This window comes from Podarcis filfolensis (genome assembly GCF_964270895.1).
Source record: "Podarcis filfolensis genome assembly, chromosome: 5".
NCBI lineage: Eukaryota > Metazoa > Chordata > Lepidosauria > Squamata > Lacertidae > Podarcis > Podarcis filfolensis.
In genome coordinates this window covers 96,293,493-96,310,655 of record NC_139608.1, presented here as the reverse complement: position 1 = coordinate 96,310,655, position 17,163 = coordinate 96,293,493, and the positions used below count along the sequence as shown (strand labels likewise).

The window sequence follows — 17,163 nt, the reverse complement described above, 5'->3', positions numbered from 1 at the left end:
ACATCCTTCTGCCACCCAAAGAACAGTTTGCAATATTCTGAGCAGGGACCATTTGCAAGTGATGGCAACATGGTATCGCAGCGCTGCCATGTTAATTAGCAGGATCTTCTTCTTCTTCTTCTTCTTCTTCTTCTTCTTCTTCTTCTTCTTCTTCTTCAACAACCTCCTTTTATCAAAGCAATTCAAGCCCTGGGAAGCACTTGTGCCTTTTCCGCTCGCCCTAATGAAGGCCAGGTTTCCCTTCTCCGACTCTCCCATTCCCATTGCTCACCCTTGACCTTGTCTATAGAAACAGTCCTTAGGCCTTTAAAATTTTTACAGTTTCCTCAGGCACTAGCATCTTGAAAGCATCATGACAACTGGAAGGCAATAAAAAGAAAGAGGCATGTGGCGGGTCTCTAATTGATTTCTTTATAATAATAAAAAAAAAATCATGTCAGTTGCAAGGCCACAGCGTTTAGAGGCAAAATGCATTCATCTTAACAAAGGCCATGTTTGATATATAGGCCTCTTTTTTGAGCACTGGCAGGAAAGGGAAGCACTGGGTTCATGCACAGGTTTCTTTGTTTCATGGAAAATCAAATTAACCTTGATATCAAGCAAGTACCTTGTTTATGTCTGAAGGGGGAGGGAATCTCGCATTTAGTACATCAATAAATAAGAGGAAATGATAAACTCTATTTGTCAAGTTGAGAGTGACTGCTTAGCCTGCCAGAATATACTGACTGCTACAGAGGTTCAGGAAATTTGGATATACTCAAGGTTGCCTGTTTTTTGTTGCCTGTATTTTGTTCATCTTAAGGAAAAATCTGCTTAAAATCCTCAGTAAGGTAATTGATATAAGAGGCAGTAGAGTCTCTTCTGTAAGAAAATTAAGTTCTGGTCACCCCATTGCAAAAAAGGATGATTATAGATCTGGGGAAAGTACAAAAACCGCTCAACTCCATAATCCACAGTTGGACAATACCGTTTTGAGGTCTCTAGAACTCTTAACTGGGAAGATGTTACCCAGAGTTGGAAGTGAGGCAGGGGTCAGCAAACTTTTTGAACAGTCCCTCAAACCTTCTGGGGGGGCCGGACTATATTTTTTTGGGGGGAATGAACAAATTCCTATGCCCCACAAATAACCCAGAGATGCATTTTAAATAAAAGCACACATTCTACTCATGTAAAAACACGCTGAATCCCGGACCGTCCGTTGGCCGGATTGAGAAGGAGATTGGGCCGCATCCGGCCCATGGGCCTTAGGTTGCCTACCCATGGAGTGAGGGGATGTGGCAAGGTACAAAAAATAGGCAGCCTGCAACCTGAGCAAGTCTTCCCCAGGTTTCAGAGGCAACAAGTTACACACCTAGGATTGCTGGATAAAGAAGCAATGGCTGCTCCTCATTTCTGGGAAATTAAAGGTCCCAAACTTTAAATGAAACGCACAAGTTTTGGGGTTAGGTAGAGAGCAGAAGTAGAGAGAAATGGCAGTCTTTAATTTGGCCAAACCATTCTTTAATGCCACAAATGATCATGCAATTCAAATATCTTTTGAAGTGTTTGGATTCCCTTCATCCTGGGGGGGGGGGCGCATTTAGGCTGCAATTCACAAGCTATGGTGGGATTTGATGATCATTATTGGCTGTTCTGACTCTTGACTGTCCCTGACCTTCCCGTCCTCAGGTCCTCCAGCACTCAGGACAAGGAGAAAAGATTGGTTTCTTACTTTGTGTATTGTTAGAGAAGGCCAGCAGGAAATGTTCCAAGTCCCTGTAATGTTTTTCCAACTTTGCTTGTATCACACAATGCAAATGCAAACACCATAATGCTCAAGCATCTCTGTGTTCTGAATTTTTTTCTGAAATGTGGACATCAGACGTCAGTGATATTGATTTATGCTTGCAGAATTACTAAAAGTTGGCAAATGGAGGGGAGTCGTCTGTTATACAGCTTTGGTGTTAACACATTATCCCAGAGAGTGTTCTTATAAATAGGGGTCAAGTTTTTAATGGTTTAATCATTTGATTAATTAACCAAAGGTTTAGCAGATAGATGGGAGCCTGGCTTGATCAGTGTGTGCAAATTTGAGGGCTCATTTGTTTTCTCACCAACCCCACTATCATTGTTTATTTTTTAGAATAAACACAGAAAACTCAAATTGTTAGTTGATTCTGCAAATATTCTTCCTTTACACCATAAATTAATTCCATCAACAACTATGAAGAACAGATTGTCCCCACCTGTATATTTTAATAGACCTTTAAAAAAAGAGAAGAAATCAGGATCAGATCTTATGCATTGTTTGTAAATTGAGGCTCTTGAGTTCTTTCATCATTCCATTGTTAAATGTCAGTAATTTTCATTTAACTCTGAAGCCAGAGAAATTTAACTTAAATAAAACCTTTCCAAAGAAATAGTTCTAGTCTAGTGGCTCGATCTAAATACCATTATGTGAAAGTCCTTTCTTCTATGTTCTCAGGGACAGCAGCATTTGCTGAACAGTTTATCATTTTTGCGCCCCAATACTGCTGCTCCCCCAAACAATACAGCTCTGTTATATTGTTTCTGGAATATTACTGTAACATCTGCTTGTTAAATGATGAATTATTACGTACTTTCAGTATCTCAAAAGATATTGATAGTCTTTTGACTGTACTGATGGTCTCATGGTACGTATTGCTATTTAAATTTAATCTATTAATCATTGAATTAGTTTAAGCATTTGACTCGGTTAAAATCTACCACACTGACAATAAAGGAGTTCACTAACTGCTTGCAACATTCTCAGCAACTGCTGCATAATACATATATAAAACAATGGAAAGTTGACTATTTGCAGAGTTTCTTCCCATTCTGAAATACACATGAACTGGGAGCAGGTAGAGGAAAGTGACACTTCATGCAGTTACCCACTTCACAACTAAATGTGAATGAACCACTTCCAAGCCAGGTATATTGCTTTGCATTTAGACATGTTTTATTTCTGAAACATCTAGTGCTGAGAGCATTGCAGTCAGTTAATGCACTCTTTTATTGTCAGAGGAGAGCCACCATATGCTAGTTAACCTTCATATAGCTCAGTTTAGGAATACTTTGAAAACATTTTAATTGTACATTTAATTGCTTACATGGTTCTGAGAATCGTTGTATTGTAACAGCATAAAATATGAGCTGCAAAGTGTTTGTTTAAATCTCAAATATAAATGCATTGATTGCCTTAGGCAAGGCATGTTCCCTTAGCCCTGACACCTAATTTGGAATTTGAGGGTAATAATACCGACCTACTTCACATGGTTATAATAAGACTTACAGAGTTAAATTATGTAACACACCAAGTACATTTGAAGTATGTAAGTTATAGCCACAATGATCTTATTATGAGTAAATAAGCTGTTAGCTACAGTCTGTTAATTCCAAATTGGCAAAGTTTAGCTGAAGAAATAAATACATTGATTAAAACATTTTGATTTAATAAAAATGGCTTTAATTAGGCAGCAGATATTAAAAACAATTTTGTTTGCTTTTAATACACATGTTTACCAATATATACAGTCGTGCTTGGATGAAGCGTTCCTCCTTCTGTCTCACACAAGGCAGAATGCCTCTTAGAAGAATATATTTATTTTGACTCATGCATGCGTTATCTTTAAGGCAGAAAAATGTGCTTTCTCCCCTCAGAATCATTTTTTATTCATGTTATGTATGCATAACAAATCAATCAGTTAAAATGATTTATCAACTAAAATTTATGGGACAGAATGATAGCCCTAATTATTATTGTTTTAAAGAAAACACACAACATTCTGATGTGTTGTGAGATAAGCATTACAAAATATGGATTATGAATTGCCACATGTTGATAGAACATTTCCAAATCTTTAAGCAACCTTGCTTTATTTCCTCTCCAATACTTCTTCACCGATAGATCATGTAGTTCAAGTTGTGTTCTTTCAACATTATACAGGCATATCTATTCCCTTCAGATGTCTGAATAAATATTTCCATGTAGGCAACTACTGACATATCAACAATGAAAACATTACATTTTGAGCCATTTTAGTATCCAAACTGTGCTGTATATGATTTCCCCAAGTGCTACGTTTTGCAATTGGATAGCTGATTTAGATGAAAAGATGTTTAAGATTTATGCAGGCAGACAGCTTCCTGATGGCTGTATTTCTACAGAGGTTCAAGAACATAAATTATTGAAAGTCAATTGCAATTTATGCTTCCCAAATTAGTTCCAGATCCAATTGTAAAAAGGCATACTATGAAAGAAAAACATATATTCTGTCCAAATACAGCTCAGGTTTGAAGGTCTGTCATCAGGCAAGCTCAGATACAATTCTTAGGGTAGGGGTGTCTAGACTGTTGTTTAAAGTTATTGTTCTTTATTCTTATGTATGACTCCATTGTAACCATAAAGCGTCCTTAATGTGCATAAAGTTCAAAAACACATGAATTTATACTTCTCCAGCCCATATCTCTAGGCAGCATGTGATAATGGAATGACATGTTATAATGGCTATATCTTGGTAAGTTCCATCTTATCCACCTAATCCACCTAATTTCTTTTAGGAGTTTCAGCATCTGCAGTCAACATCTTCAGGGTTTTTCGTTTGGAAATTATTTGCACAGTAATTTTTAAAAGAGCATTCTTACTTAACAATGAAAATACAACTCCCCCCCCACTCCGTTTATTAAAGGTAAAAGACCCCTGACAGTTAAATCAAGTCACGAACGACTCTGGGATTGTGGTGCTCATCTCACTTTAGTGGCCGAGGGCGTTTGTCTGCTCTGCAGACAGTTTTTCCAGGTCATGTGGCCAGCATGACTCAGCCGCTTCTGGCAAAACCAGAGCAACGCATGGAAACACCGTTTACCTTCCCGCCGGGGCGGTACCTATTTATCTACTTGCACTTTGTTGTGCTTTTGAACTGCTAGGTTGGCAGGAGCAGGGACCGAGCAACAGGAGCTCACCCCGTCGTGGGGATTCGGACCGCCGACCTTCCGATCAACAAGCCCAAGAGGCTCAGTGGTTTAGACCACAGCACCACCCGCATCCCGCTCTTCATTATTGGGACTCTGCATCTTTCCTCTTGCTGCCCTTTGTGCTTAAAACTTCTACCCAAAGTACCTATGTGATGCTATTCCTTCGGAGCTTTACTCAAAACCTGACTTTTCCATGAAGCCTGTATCAAAGCATAATAAATCCTCTTCCTAATGAGTAAGGAAGCCAGGCTGGGCAACCCAAGTGGAATTGTGGAACCACAAAGCCCTGCTACTTGCCCGTTGGTTTTGCTGCATTGGCTCCATGCTGGCACACCTATGGTGTCCACATTCGGCTCTTCTCTAGGGAATGGGAATGGGCTGGCTTACAACCCCAACAGATCCGCCCCTGGCAGTAGCATTTGTTGTGCTTCAGCAGCAGACCGTTAAGGTGGCAGAGGCCTACAGACAGGAATGTCCACTGAATCCTAACCCACTTGACCATCAAGGGTCATTGAGTTAGCATGGCAGCTTCTCTGTGTGTATATAACTGCATTTATTTACTTATTTCCCACTTGCGTCTCCTTTCCCTTTGTTTTGTCATCTACCTACTGACATTTAGTTAAGGTCAGGCATCTTTCTTTATGTTTGGTTACTCTGTAAAGTCCCATGTTACTTGGCTGGTTCTAGAGAAAGAAAATAAAAACATTGGCTGCGTGACTTCTGCAGATAAATAGCTAAACACACACACACACACACACACACACACACACAGCCTTCAATGTACATTTTAGAAAACCTGAGGAGCTTGTTATCTAAAATGTAAGCCATGGTTTTCAAGGAAGTGTTCCCACAACGCTCTTTTTCAAGTAGCCAAATGAAGATATCATTTCTCATTAGATCTGCATTACGGAAATGACTTTATTGCACTCTTGTTAATGGAAATTATAATGTGAGAGGTAACCTAATATTGTAAATCATTTTATTTTTCCCTGCATAAAAGGATGTTTGTCATGCACTCCTCCCCCCCCCCATTTTTCTTTTTTCTAATCAGAATTGTGGGTTTTTCTCCTCTGTTTTCAGACATTGATGAGTGTGAAAATGACTTCTACAATGGAGGCTGTGTACACGAATGCATCAACATTCCTGGCAACTACAGATGCACGTGTTACGATGGGTTCATGTTGGCTCATGATGGACACAACTGCCTTGGTGAGTTATTGTGAAAGCAAAATTGCTTGGTCAGCGCCTCACCTGCTCAGCCGCATTCAGTATACAGACAAAGCCAGCAGTGATGTAGCTATAAGGCTGGGAAAGAGATCAAGATAATTTAATGGCTGACCTTCAGCTGAGACCCATTTACTGCATACTCCATCTTCTAGCAATCACCAACCTTGGTTGTGCAATTGTAGGGTAATATATGTAAAGGACAGCTATCTAGTTCTAGCTGGAAATTGCCCTTCTCTTTTCCTGACTGCTAGATATTTTCTGTAATGATACCATCAATTACCAAAAGATTTTGGGTTTTAAAATAAGATGGCACAGAACATTGGCTTGGATCCAAAAATATGCCTGTGCAACTAAGTAGGTGCTTCCATTTTTCTCAGGGTGTGGATCTCTCACTGATTCCTTCCCACTCTGTCGCCAAAGGTTCCTCAAGATGTCAATCTGCACTCAGTGTGGCTGGAGGCAAAGAAGGGATTTCTGGAGTAGATTTTGTATAATTCTTTCAGTTTTGCATTATTTGCTTTGTTTACATTTTAAAGCAAATATTTGTTTAGAGGAACTGCAGAACCCATCCATGTCCAACTTATGATGGGAGCTTTTAAATTTCATTTATCACAGAAGCAAGTGCAACTATTAAGCAAGTAGAACTGTTCTTTTAAAAAGTGTTAGGGTTTATGTCATTTCCCTGAAACATATAGAATTGTAAGGGAAAAGGGAAAAAAGGTGGTTCAGCAACCTTAAGTATTATCAAGTTGCTGTTTATTTAAGAGAGAATAAAATCCTGTTCCTAGTCATTTTGCACGTGTTCAGTGATCTCAATCTTTGCAGGTTTTATCTACAATGGTAAAAGTAAAGAGTGATTTTCTACATCTCCATTGAAATGTATGTATCTAATTATTAATGTTGTGAATGGATGCATATATATTCTACAAAATGTTATCAGTGTCCTTAATAACCACATACCGGTAGATTGAAATATTAATGAACATGATTGAAAAGCTGATAAGCTCAATATTTTTTAATGTGGGTTTCAGTCAAATATATTAAATTTATTAGTCATGGTTAGAGATGTGTAAAAACCACTTCCTAGGCTCATCCAAACTTTTTTGGTTTCTTTCTCTTTGGTTTGCCTGTGGAGGAATCTCTATTTATCTTTGAAATGTTCCTGCCTAGAGACTGAAAACCTTAGTTGAACTATGAACAGTACCTGAGGTCTGTTGGAGAATATGCACAATCCCAAAAGAATGTGCATAATATGGCCTCTTGGATATTATTGGAATTGAGCAGAGAATGTAGAAAATGTGGCTGAAATATTTACATGCCCCATGGCCTGTTGAAGGGTATGTATAGAAAACTGTACAAAATTCCCTCTTTATGGACAGATCATGTGCACATTTGCATGAGGTCTGATAAATCTCCACAATGAATGGACATGCACATAAACTGCTTAGCTCACATTACCGCCATATACATAGGCTGCAAGTGAAACTGACAACCTTCTCCACCCACTTTCACCAAGTTACCCCCTTTTTACCATAGAGGGAAACTGGAAAGGAATTTAGATCCTATTGTCAGTTTCTTTTTTTTTTTACTAATCTTTTTATTGATATTTTGGAAACGACATCAAACAATACAAAAAAGAAAAAAGACTGAAAAGAAAAAAAGCAAACAAACAAACAAACAAACAACAACAACAAACAACGCCTATAAACATAAAACAGACAAACCAACATAACATCACTCAATTGACTTCCTTCCATCTCGGTTTAGGCAAAATAAACTCATCGCTTATCTGCAGATTGTATTATATCAGCTCTTTACATCGCAGGTTTTAGATTCCGCCCACTGTGATTTTGGTAATACCTAGATTGATTTCAATGTAACTTAGAAATTTATTCCAGTTGTTCGTAAACTTAACGATTTTTTGATGCCTAATTTTTTGTGACATTCTAGCTAATTCTATATACTCATATAATTTCATTTGCCATTCTCTAATGGTGGGGATATTGGAAGTTTTCCAGTTTTGCGCTAACAAAATCCTGGCGGCCACCATTGCATATTGAAAGAATGTTTGGTCTTCATTTTTGATCTCCTCTCCGATCATACCTAAAAGGAACGCTTCAGGTTTTTTGGGGAAGGTGTATTTCAGTATTCTTTTTAATTCATTGTAAATTTGTCCCCAAAATCTTTTCACTTCGTCACAGGTCCACCACATGTGAAAGAAATTACCCTCTTTAGTTTTACATTTCCAGCATGTGCTGTCTCCGGTCTTATACATCTTCCCCAGTTTTGCCGGGGTGATGTACCAACGATACATCATTTTCTCCATGTTTTCTCGGAGAGCAGCACATGCTGTGAACTTCATACCTTTCTTCCAAAGTTTTACCCATCTGTCAAACTCCAGATTATATCCAAGGTCTCTGGCCCATTTGACCATGACTCCTTTCACCTCTTCATCTTTAGTATCCCAGTCTAACAATTGGTTATACATTTTGGATAAAAGTTTAGTATTACTTTCTAAGATTTCCACCTGGTACCTGGACTTTTTTTCACTCATTCCTATTTTTTTATGATCGTACCATAACGCATTAATTTGGTGAAATTGTATCCATCCAGTTAATTTATCCTTTAGCTCTTCGTACGGTCTAATTTTCCACCCTCTTTCTGATTTAACTAGGAGATCTTCGTATGTCCATCTTTCACATTCCAGATTTAACTTTTTTATTGTTAAGATATCAATTGGTGAAAGCCACCAAGGGGTGTCTCTTTCAATCAGCTTTTTGTTCCTGTTCCAAACTTCTAATAACGAGCCTCTAATGATATGATTAGAGAAGCCTCTATGGATCTTTCCTTTATCATGCCACAAATAAGCATGCCAGCCGAATCTAATGTCAAATCCCTCTAGATCCAACAAATCCGTGTTTTTTAAAATGGCCCATTCTTTTATCCAACAAAGACAAGCGGCCTCATAATAAAGTTTTAAGTTCGGAACTGCAAAACCCCCTCTTTCTCTTAGATCCGTGAGGAGTTTGAATTTAATTCTTGCCCTTTTCCCTTGCCATATAAATTTAGCTAAAGTTCTTTGCCAATTCTTAAAACATGCCGTACCTCTAATTACCGGGATATTCTGGAATAAAAACAGTAGTCTCGGAAGAATGCTCATCTTAATCGCGGCCATCCTTCCTGTCCAGGACAATTTTAACCTATTCCAAGTATCTAAGTCTTTCTTAATTTCTCTCCAGACCTTAGTGTAGTTATCCTCCACTAAATTTATATTTTTCGGGGAGATCCATATTCCCAGGTATTTTACCTTTTTGACCACTTTAATACCTGTTTTTAGTTCTAGCTGGTTTTTTACATCTTCGGCCAAATTTTTTGTTAAGATCTTAGTTTTTATTTTATTTAACTTAAACCCAGACAATTTACCGAATTCCTCTAATAACTCCAGGGCATTACTGGCACTTTCTATTGGGTCCTCTAAAGACAATACCAAATCATCGGCGTAAGCCTTTAATTTATATTCTTTTTCTCCAATTCTTATACCTCTTATTTTTGGTGTTTTCCTTATTTTATTTGCGATTATTTCCAAAACCATAATAAATAGAAGGGGAGACAACGGGCACCCCTGTCTCGTGCCCTTTGCAATTGTAAAAGAATTAGTGAGATTATTGTTAATTATCAGTTTGGCCCTTTGGCTTGAGTATATTGCTTTAATACCTTCCAAAAATGGTCCTTCTATTCCTACTGTTTTCATACATTGTATTAAAAACCTCCAAGAAACATTATCGAAAGCCTATTGTCAGTTTCATTAAAGGGTGGAGGAGCTTAGATTTCCTGGGGATCTTGGCCAACTGCTATTCAGTTTCACTGCTACTATTTACAGTCTTTCTCTGGGAGTTAGATATGAATTCGTTGCCTGCTGTCTCAAAACTGGAGGAAAAGCTTCAAAAAAGGCTTCCCCTGTTTATTAGGTTGGAAACCATCTCATGACAATGTGGGCAGAGAAGGGACTCTTGAGTCCATATGCAGCACATTGTGCTTAGACCTCCCAATTCTGTTCACTTCTCCTTCATCCCAGTCCTGATTCTATCCTTCAAACCCACTTTGACTTGAAATATCTGCCTGCTTTCTTGTCAAACCAAATGAAACAAAACAATAAATACCAGAATGCATATATTCTAAACCCCTTTCTTTAAAAGTTCTGTTCACTATGCCCCCAGGTGATTCAAGACTTCACTTATTATTTTATTCCCTTATTTCACAGATGTTACATCTCACACTACTAAATTGCAATCCCACTCTCACAAGTTTATTTCCCATACATTAAAATCATCTTCTTCTTTTTTCTTCTTCTTTGGCGATCACTCGTAGCTGAGTAAGATTGTCTTCCATAAACACGGTTTTAACAATGAGTCCATAAGTGACTGTGGAGGCCTAGTCTGGATCCACACATCCTTCCACAGTGGGGACATTGGTTTCCGGGAGGGAGTTGATCACGATGTGGATTTGCCAAGCATGCCTTCCTCTTAGCACGTTTCTCCCTTGTGTCCTGAGTTCAAGTGTCTTGAAAGCCCATGACACCTTTGGTATTGGTATTGATCTTTATTACGGCCATTGGCCCATCACACGACAGTTTCCTATACCAACATAATGTACTTAAACCTCCAAATTTAAAACCGCCAAAACTTACAAACAACAGACAAGAACCAAAGCAAAACAAAAACAAAGGACCAACATCATGACACCTTTGGTAAAGGCTGTTCTCCACACAACATGACCAGTCCAACGAAGTTGATGTTGAAGAATCATTGCTTCAACACTGGTGATCTTTGCTTCTTCTAGTACACTGATATTAGTTCGCCTGTCTTCCCCAGTGATGTGTAAAGTTTTTCAGAGACACCATTAAAATAATATGCACTCGAACGCCACCAGATTATTATATTCCCGGGATCGCTCTCTCAGAGGCTTTCCTCCATGGAGCTCAGATTGTTTTTCTAAGGTTTCTTCTACCACCACCTGCTGACTTAGGTAGTAGCAGGACTGTCCTTCGTAGTATTACCCAGTTACCTTTATGCATAAGATTTGGAGTGAGACACATTGTACCTTACGATCCAGCTAGACCACAGATCATAAAACATAAAACATTCATTTAGTTTGTGAACATGACAACTGGAACAAGCAGTAATTGTAGAATTGTAAAATTGTAGAGTTGGAAGGGATTCTGAGGGTCATCTCATTCAAACCCCTGCTATGCAGGAATCTCAACTAGATCATCCCTGACAGATGGCCATCCAACCTCTGCTTAAAAACCTCCAAGGAAGGAGAGTCCACAACCTCTCGAGGGAAATGCAGCATTATTCAGGCAGTTCCCTCCCTGCGAGAAGTGAAGTTACAGGGAAGCAGGCCAAGGGCCTTCTCAGTGGTGGTGCCCGCCCTGTGGAACGCCCTCCCATCAATTGTCAAGGAAATAAACAATTATCTGACTTTTAGAAGACGTCTGAAGGCAGCCCTGTATCAGGAGGTTTTTAATGTTTGATGTTTTATTATGGTTTTATGTTTGTTGGAAGCTGCCCAGAGTGTCTGGGGAAACCCAGTCAGATAGGCGGCGTATTATTATTATTATTATTATTATTATTATTATTATTATATTTTGTAAAGATATGGGTCTCCACATGCATGTGTTGGTGAGTCCCAGGTTTTGAAAAAGATTGAAGAATGCTGTTTTAAATCATAGTTCATAAGAAATATGAAATGCTTTCTCCATTTTAATAAGAGGAGTATGGGTTAGAGAAGATGAGATTGATGGGTCATCTACCCCCTCTTTCCTATTTAAATCTTTTTTCTTTGTACTCTAAATGAGCAAGCTTTCTTTCTGCCCTTTTTGGTTGAGATTCCTTGGCTACACATTTATATTGGAAGAGTTCCAAGTCTGTCCTTAGAGGAACTCAACTCATTTTCTATTTGACATTTTTATTGAGGAATTTCTGAAATATAACAAGAAACGACACAGTGGGGAATTTAAACTATGGTGAGATTCTCATCTGGTTAAATATAATTGCTTTTAGCATTGTAATCACTTGAAATTGCAGTAGTTCTTCGTGAAGATTATTATTTTAAGTTCAGTTCAGTGGACACAAGATTAATATTTAGCCTCATGAAACACGGGTTTCTTTAAGACTTCATTTGAAACCAGTGGTGAAATAAACTTTCTGTTCTTGGGCATGAGGGAAATACTTTGTTTTCTTACAAGCTAGTAGCATGTTTGTCCAGATGTTCTCTTTTGTTTGATTTTCTTTTTCATTGACTTATTGATTAATTGATTTTCCCTCCTTCCTCTCACACTTTGGGGAGTGTGTGTGTGTGTGTGTTTGCGTACGTACATGCTGACATTTCCCATCATTCCTTTCCACTGGTGAGGTCAAATATCAGCTGAGCATTGGGGACTCCAGTGCAAAATATGTTAAGCCTTCTTATTTTACACGTAAATGGAAAGACTTAAAAATGCATTCGTAAAATCAGCACGATCTGTTGAAGCAGAAAAAAAACAATAGCTCTTCAGTACTGGCTTCTCAGATTTATTTTCCGGGTGCAATCATTTGATGTAGGTTAAATTGATGTCCTTGGGCTGCACAAGCGAACATGTATAGGATTGGACTACATGGCTGCAGTCTTGTGCATATTTGTTAGAGAGAAAGCTCCATTAAGTAACCATGCATAGGACCAGGGTATTATTTCCAAATCGGCAGTTCCGATCAGTCCTTAATATGATTTTTAAAAATTCTCTGCTTATAAAGAGCAAGAGTATTCTGTTGTTGCATTGTTGTCACTGCAGTATAAGAATTGATCGATGCAAACGTTATCATTATTTATTCAGCACTATTGATGTGCATAGTGTGGTAGAGCATGAAAAAGGCCAAGGGTCTTAGTCTAAAACAGCCTTTTCCAACCTGACACCACCCATATATTTTGGACCACAACTGCCATCATTCTTGGCCATTGGCCATGCTAACCGGGGATGGTGGGAGTTCTGTTGAGAGCTGTAATGTAAGACATCTGAAGACTGCTACGTTGGGGACTGCAGTAACATAACATTTGTGGGAGGTTAGATTGCTAAGTATGCTAAAAACCATTGGTTTTAACAGGTAGGGTAGGATCCGCTGTCTTGTCAGAGCCTGAGGAATTGCAACAGCAGCACTAGGACCATACAAATATATGGTTAAACAAAAAAAACCTAAGAAACTTTAGTATTCTTTTAGCAGCACATCAACTGCTGGTAACTTGGTCTTCATTATTGTAGTTTATGTGCGCTTCACATCTGTACATGGGAAGGTTATTTGCTGCTTCAAAACCTTTCACAAAATAGGCTTTACCTGACTTCTGGCACTTTTAAAGTGAAGCATTGCAATAATTTCCAAAACATCAATTGAGAGAAGATTTACAGTTTTGTAGGAAATCATTTCATAAACTACCAGATGTGAAATGTCAACAAGTTGTAGCATTAATTGATTTAACATTGCATAATCACTGCTGTGATTAAAGAGAGCAAAGCTTTTTTCTTCCATTTTGACTTTTTTAGCTTTGTTTTTCTTCTTTCTTCGGACAGCTGTGTGCAACGTGTGGGTTATAAGAACCCCAAATGAATGTTTCTGTTGCTGGTGTTTGTTTGTCTTTTTATTATCCAACAGCTCAACTTGGGTTTTCCCCCCTGTGTTAACAACGGAATGTTGTTAACAAAAACCAAACAACTTTGGGAAAGATTTGTGCGTTGTATAAACATAAAATATTTGTAAGAGGAAATGAAAAAAAGAGGCCTCTTGCTTAATTCTCCTTCTGTACAATACTTTGTTTCTGATTCATTAAACCTGATTGATGAGAATCCCACAACCTAAGTGTGACTGACTAGACTCATGGTTGCCTCAGCTATGGTGTTTTCGAAAGCATGTTTAAATTTCAAAATATGGATGACAAACACACATAAACACTGCTGTGTGCATCCCTGGTCAATTCAGTGTGGTTGGGACTCCCAGGATAATGTTTGAGGAAGTTTGGAGATGTGCCCTTGTCACTGACATTTCACCCTTTGGCCAGGCTTCCCTGTTGATGATTTTATTTCAGAAAATGTCATGTGCGGTGCATAAATGACCCTGGAGTGTTCCTGAAAGTCTGAGGTACCCAGTCTCTAAGCATGTTATTAGCAAATGACATTTCTAGATGTACGAGAGAATCCCAACAGTCATTAAACATCAGGTAGTGGTGGGGGTGGCTAGATAAGCTGTTTGCTGCGCATAAGAAGCACCAGAAGCCTCTAAATCAGAGCATGGGGGGCCTGACCTGTGGCCCTCCAAGTGTGGCTGGAGTCCAGCTCCCATCCTTGGTCATTGGTTATGCCATCAAGAACTGGAGTCTAACAAGATCTGGAGAGCCACCAGCTCCCCATCCCTGCTCTCTCTATTTGCTTAGATTAAAAATGAAGCCACAGGTTCACACCTCATCCCACTGTGTTGAAGGCTCCCATGCAGGCTGTGCCCCATTGCGAGAAAGATTCTCCAAATCAAGCCTTGCAAGTGTGTTTCTCTTCTCATTCCCAAGAGCCCACTCAGCTAGAGGGGGACATCTAGCAGCCCATTTGCCATCTTATTTCCCAAACTCCCTTCCTTACAGGACTTCCAAGAGTAGACAGGGAGAGGCCAGGTGCACCAGCTGGGCCTCAGGTGAGGCAAGACAATGTCAGCTGGATGGTCTCCGATTATAAACAGGAATGGTTCCCCTGCTCCCTCCTGTTTCACTGACTTCAAAAATAGTAATCCTAATGGTGGCTTTATGAGATACCTTTTAATTAGATATTTCCTTAAGGCAATCACTAAAACCTGTCACACCCTGTCATAACTAAGTAAAGGAATGAGAGGGAAGTAACCGAAACTGAATTAAGCATTTTACCACCTACTCTAGAACCTGAAGTGACACAACTGATTTTTAGCAACTGAAGTCTAAGAAAAGCTGGGCAATCACTATTGTGTTTTAGCCTGTCACATCTTTAAATATAGTTGAAGTAATAAGTTACCTTCTACCTTAAAGATCAGGCTTTACAACTTTTAAAAGTAATCTTTTAAACTTGGCACTTGCTCAGAAAACCATCAGAAGTTTTAGAGGTCATTTGGGGACAATCGGCCATTATTAACTACTTTAAGCCTGTAAACAAGTCCTTCTCCACTGTTTGATACCACATTGACTCATTTACTATTTTCTAAATATTGTTACTCAGTTGAAACTAAAAGGAAATAAGTGGCTAATGTAAAATAAGGGCTTTGCCAGAAGTACTAGACCCAACACTGCAAGCAGTAGTTGTTCTAAAAGTCAAAATATTACCTTGCTGAAGCAGAAGACAAATCTTGGGTTCCTTGCCTTGATCCAGATAGTGGCCAAACACAAATAAAAACAGGTTTCTGTTTATGTAGCCTTGGCTGGATGGGGAACTAGAAACCAAAACACCAACACATCTGGAGGGCACCAGTTGGGGAAGCATGCTGCAGAGCAAGGGTGCAACTAAGAACATAAGCAGAGTCCTTCTGCATCAGGTGAAAGACGCATTCGTTCTCCAAAGGGGCGAACCACGTGCCTTTAGGAAGCCGGCAAAGAGGACCTGAGTGCAATAAAGCTGACCCCTCTAGTTTCAACTTGATTAATTTTTATTTTTATGATTGAGTTGTGGCAAACATTGTTATAAGAAGCTGGATGTAATTCAAGTGGATGCTAAGCAGACAGACTGAACAGCTTTTACAGTCTGCAAAATGGCAGGAACAAGGTTTTTCATTACTTAGGGCAGTGTCAATATCTGTAAAAAAATGCTTCCATTTATGTATTGATTTTTAAAGTGCTTCAGCAATACCTATGCCTTTTTAGCCAGTGCCTGAATGATCCAGAAAACAATTTGCTTTCTCAAATAGCCTCACTAAGTGAACTTAAATTGCCTAAATTTGAAAGGCTTGGGGTTAGGACTGTGAAAAGAGATGAGTACCCAATTACATTATTGTGACGATGACAGATAATTTCAGGCTAGTAAATTCAATGCACTTTACATTGGATAAGCAATTGGCTTCTGCTTTTAACATACCATGGAACTTTGCTTTCCAAAGGTTATTCCAGGTTGTGTAAGTGAAATACATCGTGCTGAGAGCAACTAATGGATGGTCAAGTCCACCCCAAGTTTAAGCATTGTTTGACAAAAAGAAGACACTTAATTTAACACTTAATTTAAAGGCCACCCCAATGTAGTTAATCAAAATCTAGAGGTCAGCATTGGGTTTGAGATTTAATTGGTTTTTAAAATCATCTTAAAATAGGGAAAAATTAAATTATCAGTTTAGGCCTTCCTCCTGTGTTAGGATTGGTCATGCATAGCTACGCATTTGTACTACAAACCTGGACTTCTTCAGTAAATGTGGCACTTTGGGGACTTAGGAGGGGAATGTGTTAGTGGATAACGGCTCTTCATGGTATCTTCTCCATCCTGCCATCCACTTCCTGGCCAAACACAGAAGTCATGCAAATAGTTTTTTAATAGAAGAGCTCGTGTGGCTCTGGGAACATCATCTTCATGCCCAGCTTGTAAATACCAAGTTCTGTTCCGTTTGCAGTGCTGAAAGCACAGTGAAGAACTAGGTGGGATTGTGGTCTAATCCAATAACACATTTTTAATCTGTAAGAAAAGTCATTGCTATTTCCATTTTACAAATTGTAGCAGCACTGCAGCTCTGAGTTAAAGGTGGAAAATGTCTGGGAGAAAGGGAAGGCCCCGAATTTCAAAAGAATCATTACTTTATGTATTACTTGAAGATGCCTATCTATATGCCTTCAAATTTACCAGAGTCCTTAGGCCTCACCCACCAACCCTAGGTCTGCTTATCTTACAAAAGAATCTCTCAAACCTTCTGCTCAAGACCTGGTGAATTTTTGGTTCTCCAA

At 38.9% G+C, this 17,163-nt stretch overlaps 1 protein-coding gene across 7 annotated transcripts in view; it reads left to right on the top strand.

Moving 5' to 3' along the window:
- Positions 1–17,163, top strand: part of SCUBE1 (signal peptide, CUB domain and EGF like domain containing 1) — a 178,935-nt gene that overhangs the window by 25,704 nt on the left and 136,068 nt on the right. For 6 of the 7 annotated variants that reach the window (XM_083615561.1, XM_083615560.1, XM_083615559.1 and 3 more), the window contains one exon: positions 6,058–6,186. In XM_083615561.1, coding sequence (XP_083471687.1) covers positions 6,058–6,186 — 129 coding nt within the window. Of the gene's footprint in view, positions 1–1,353; positions 1,407–6,057; positions 6,187–17,163 lie in introns of those variants that run through there. The other variant, XM_083615563.1, reaches the window with a different exon arrangement.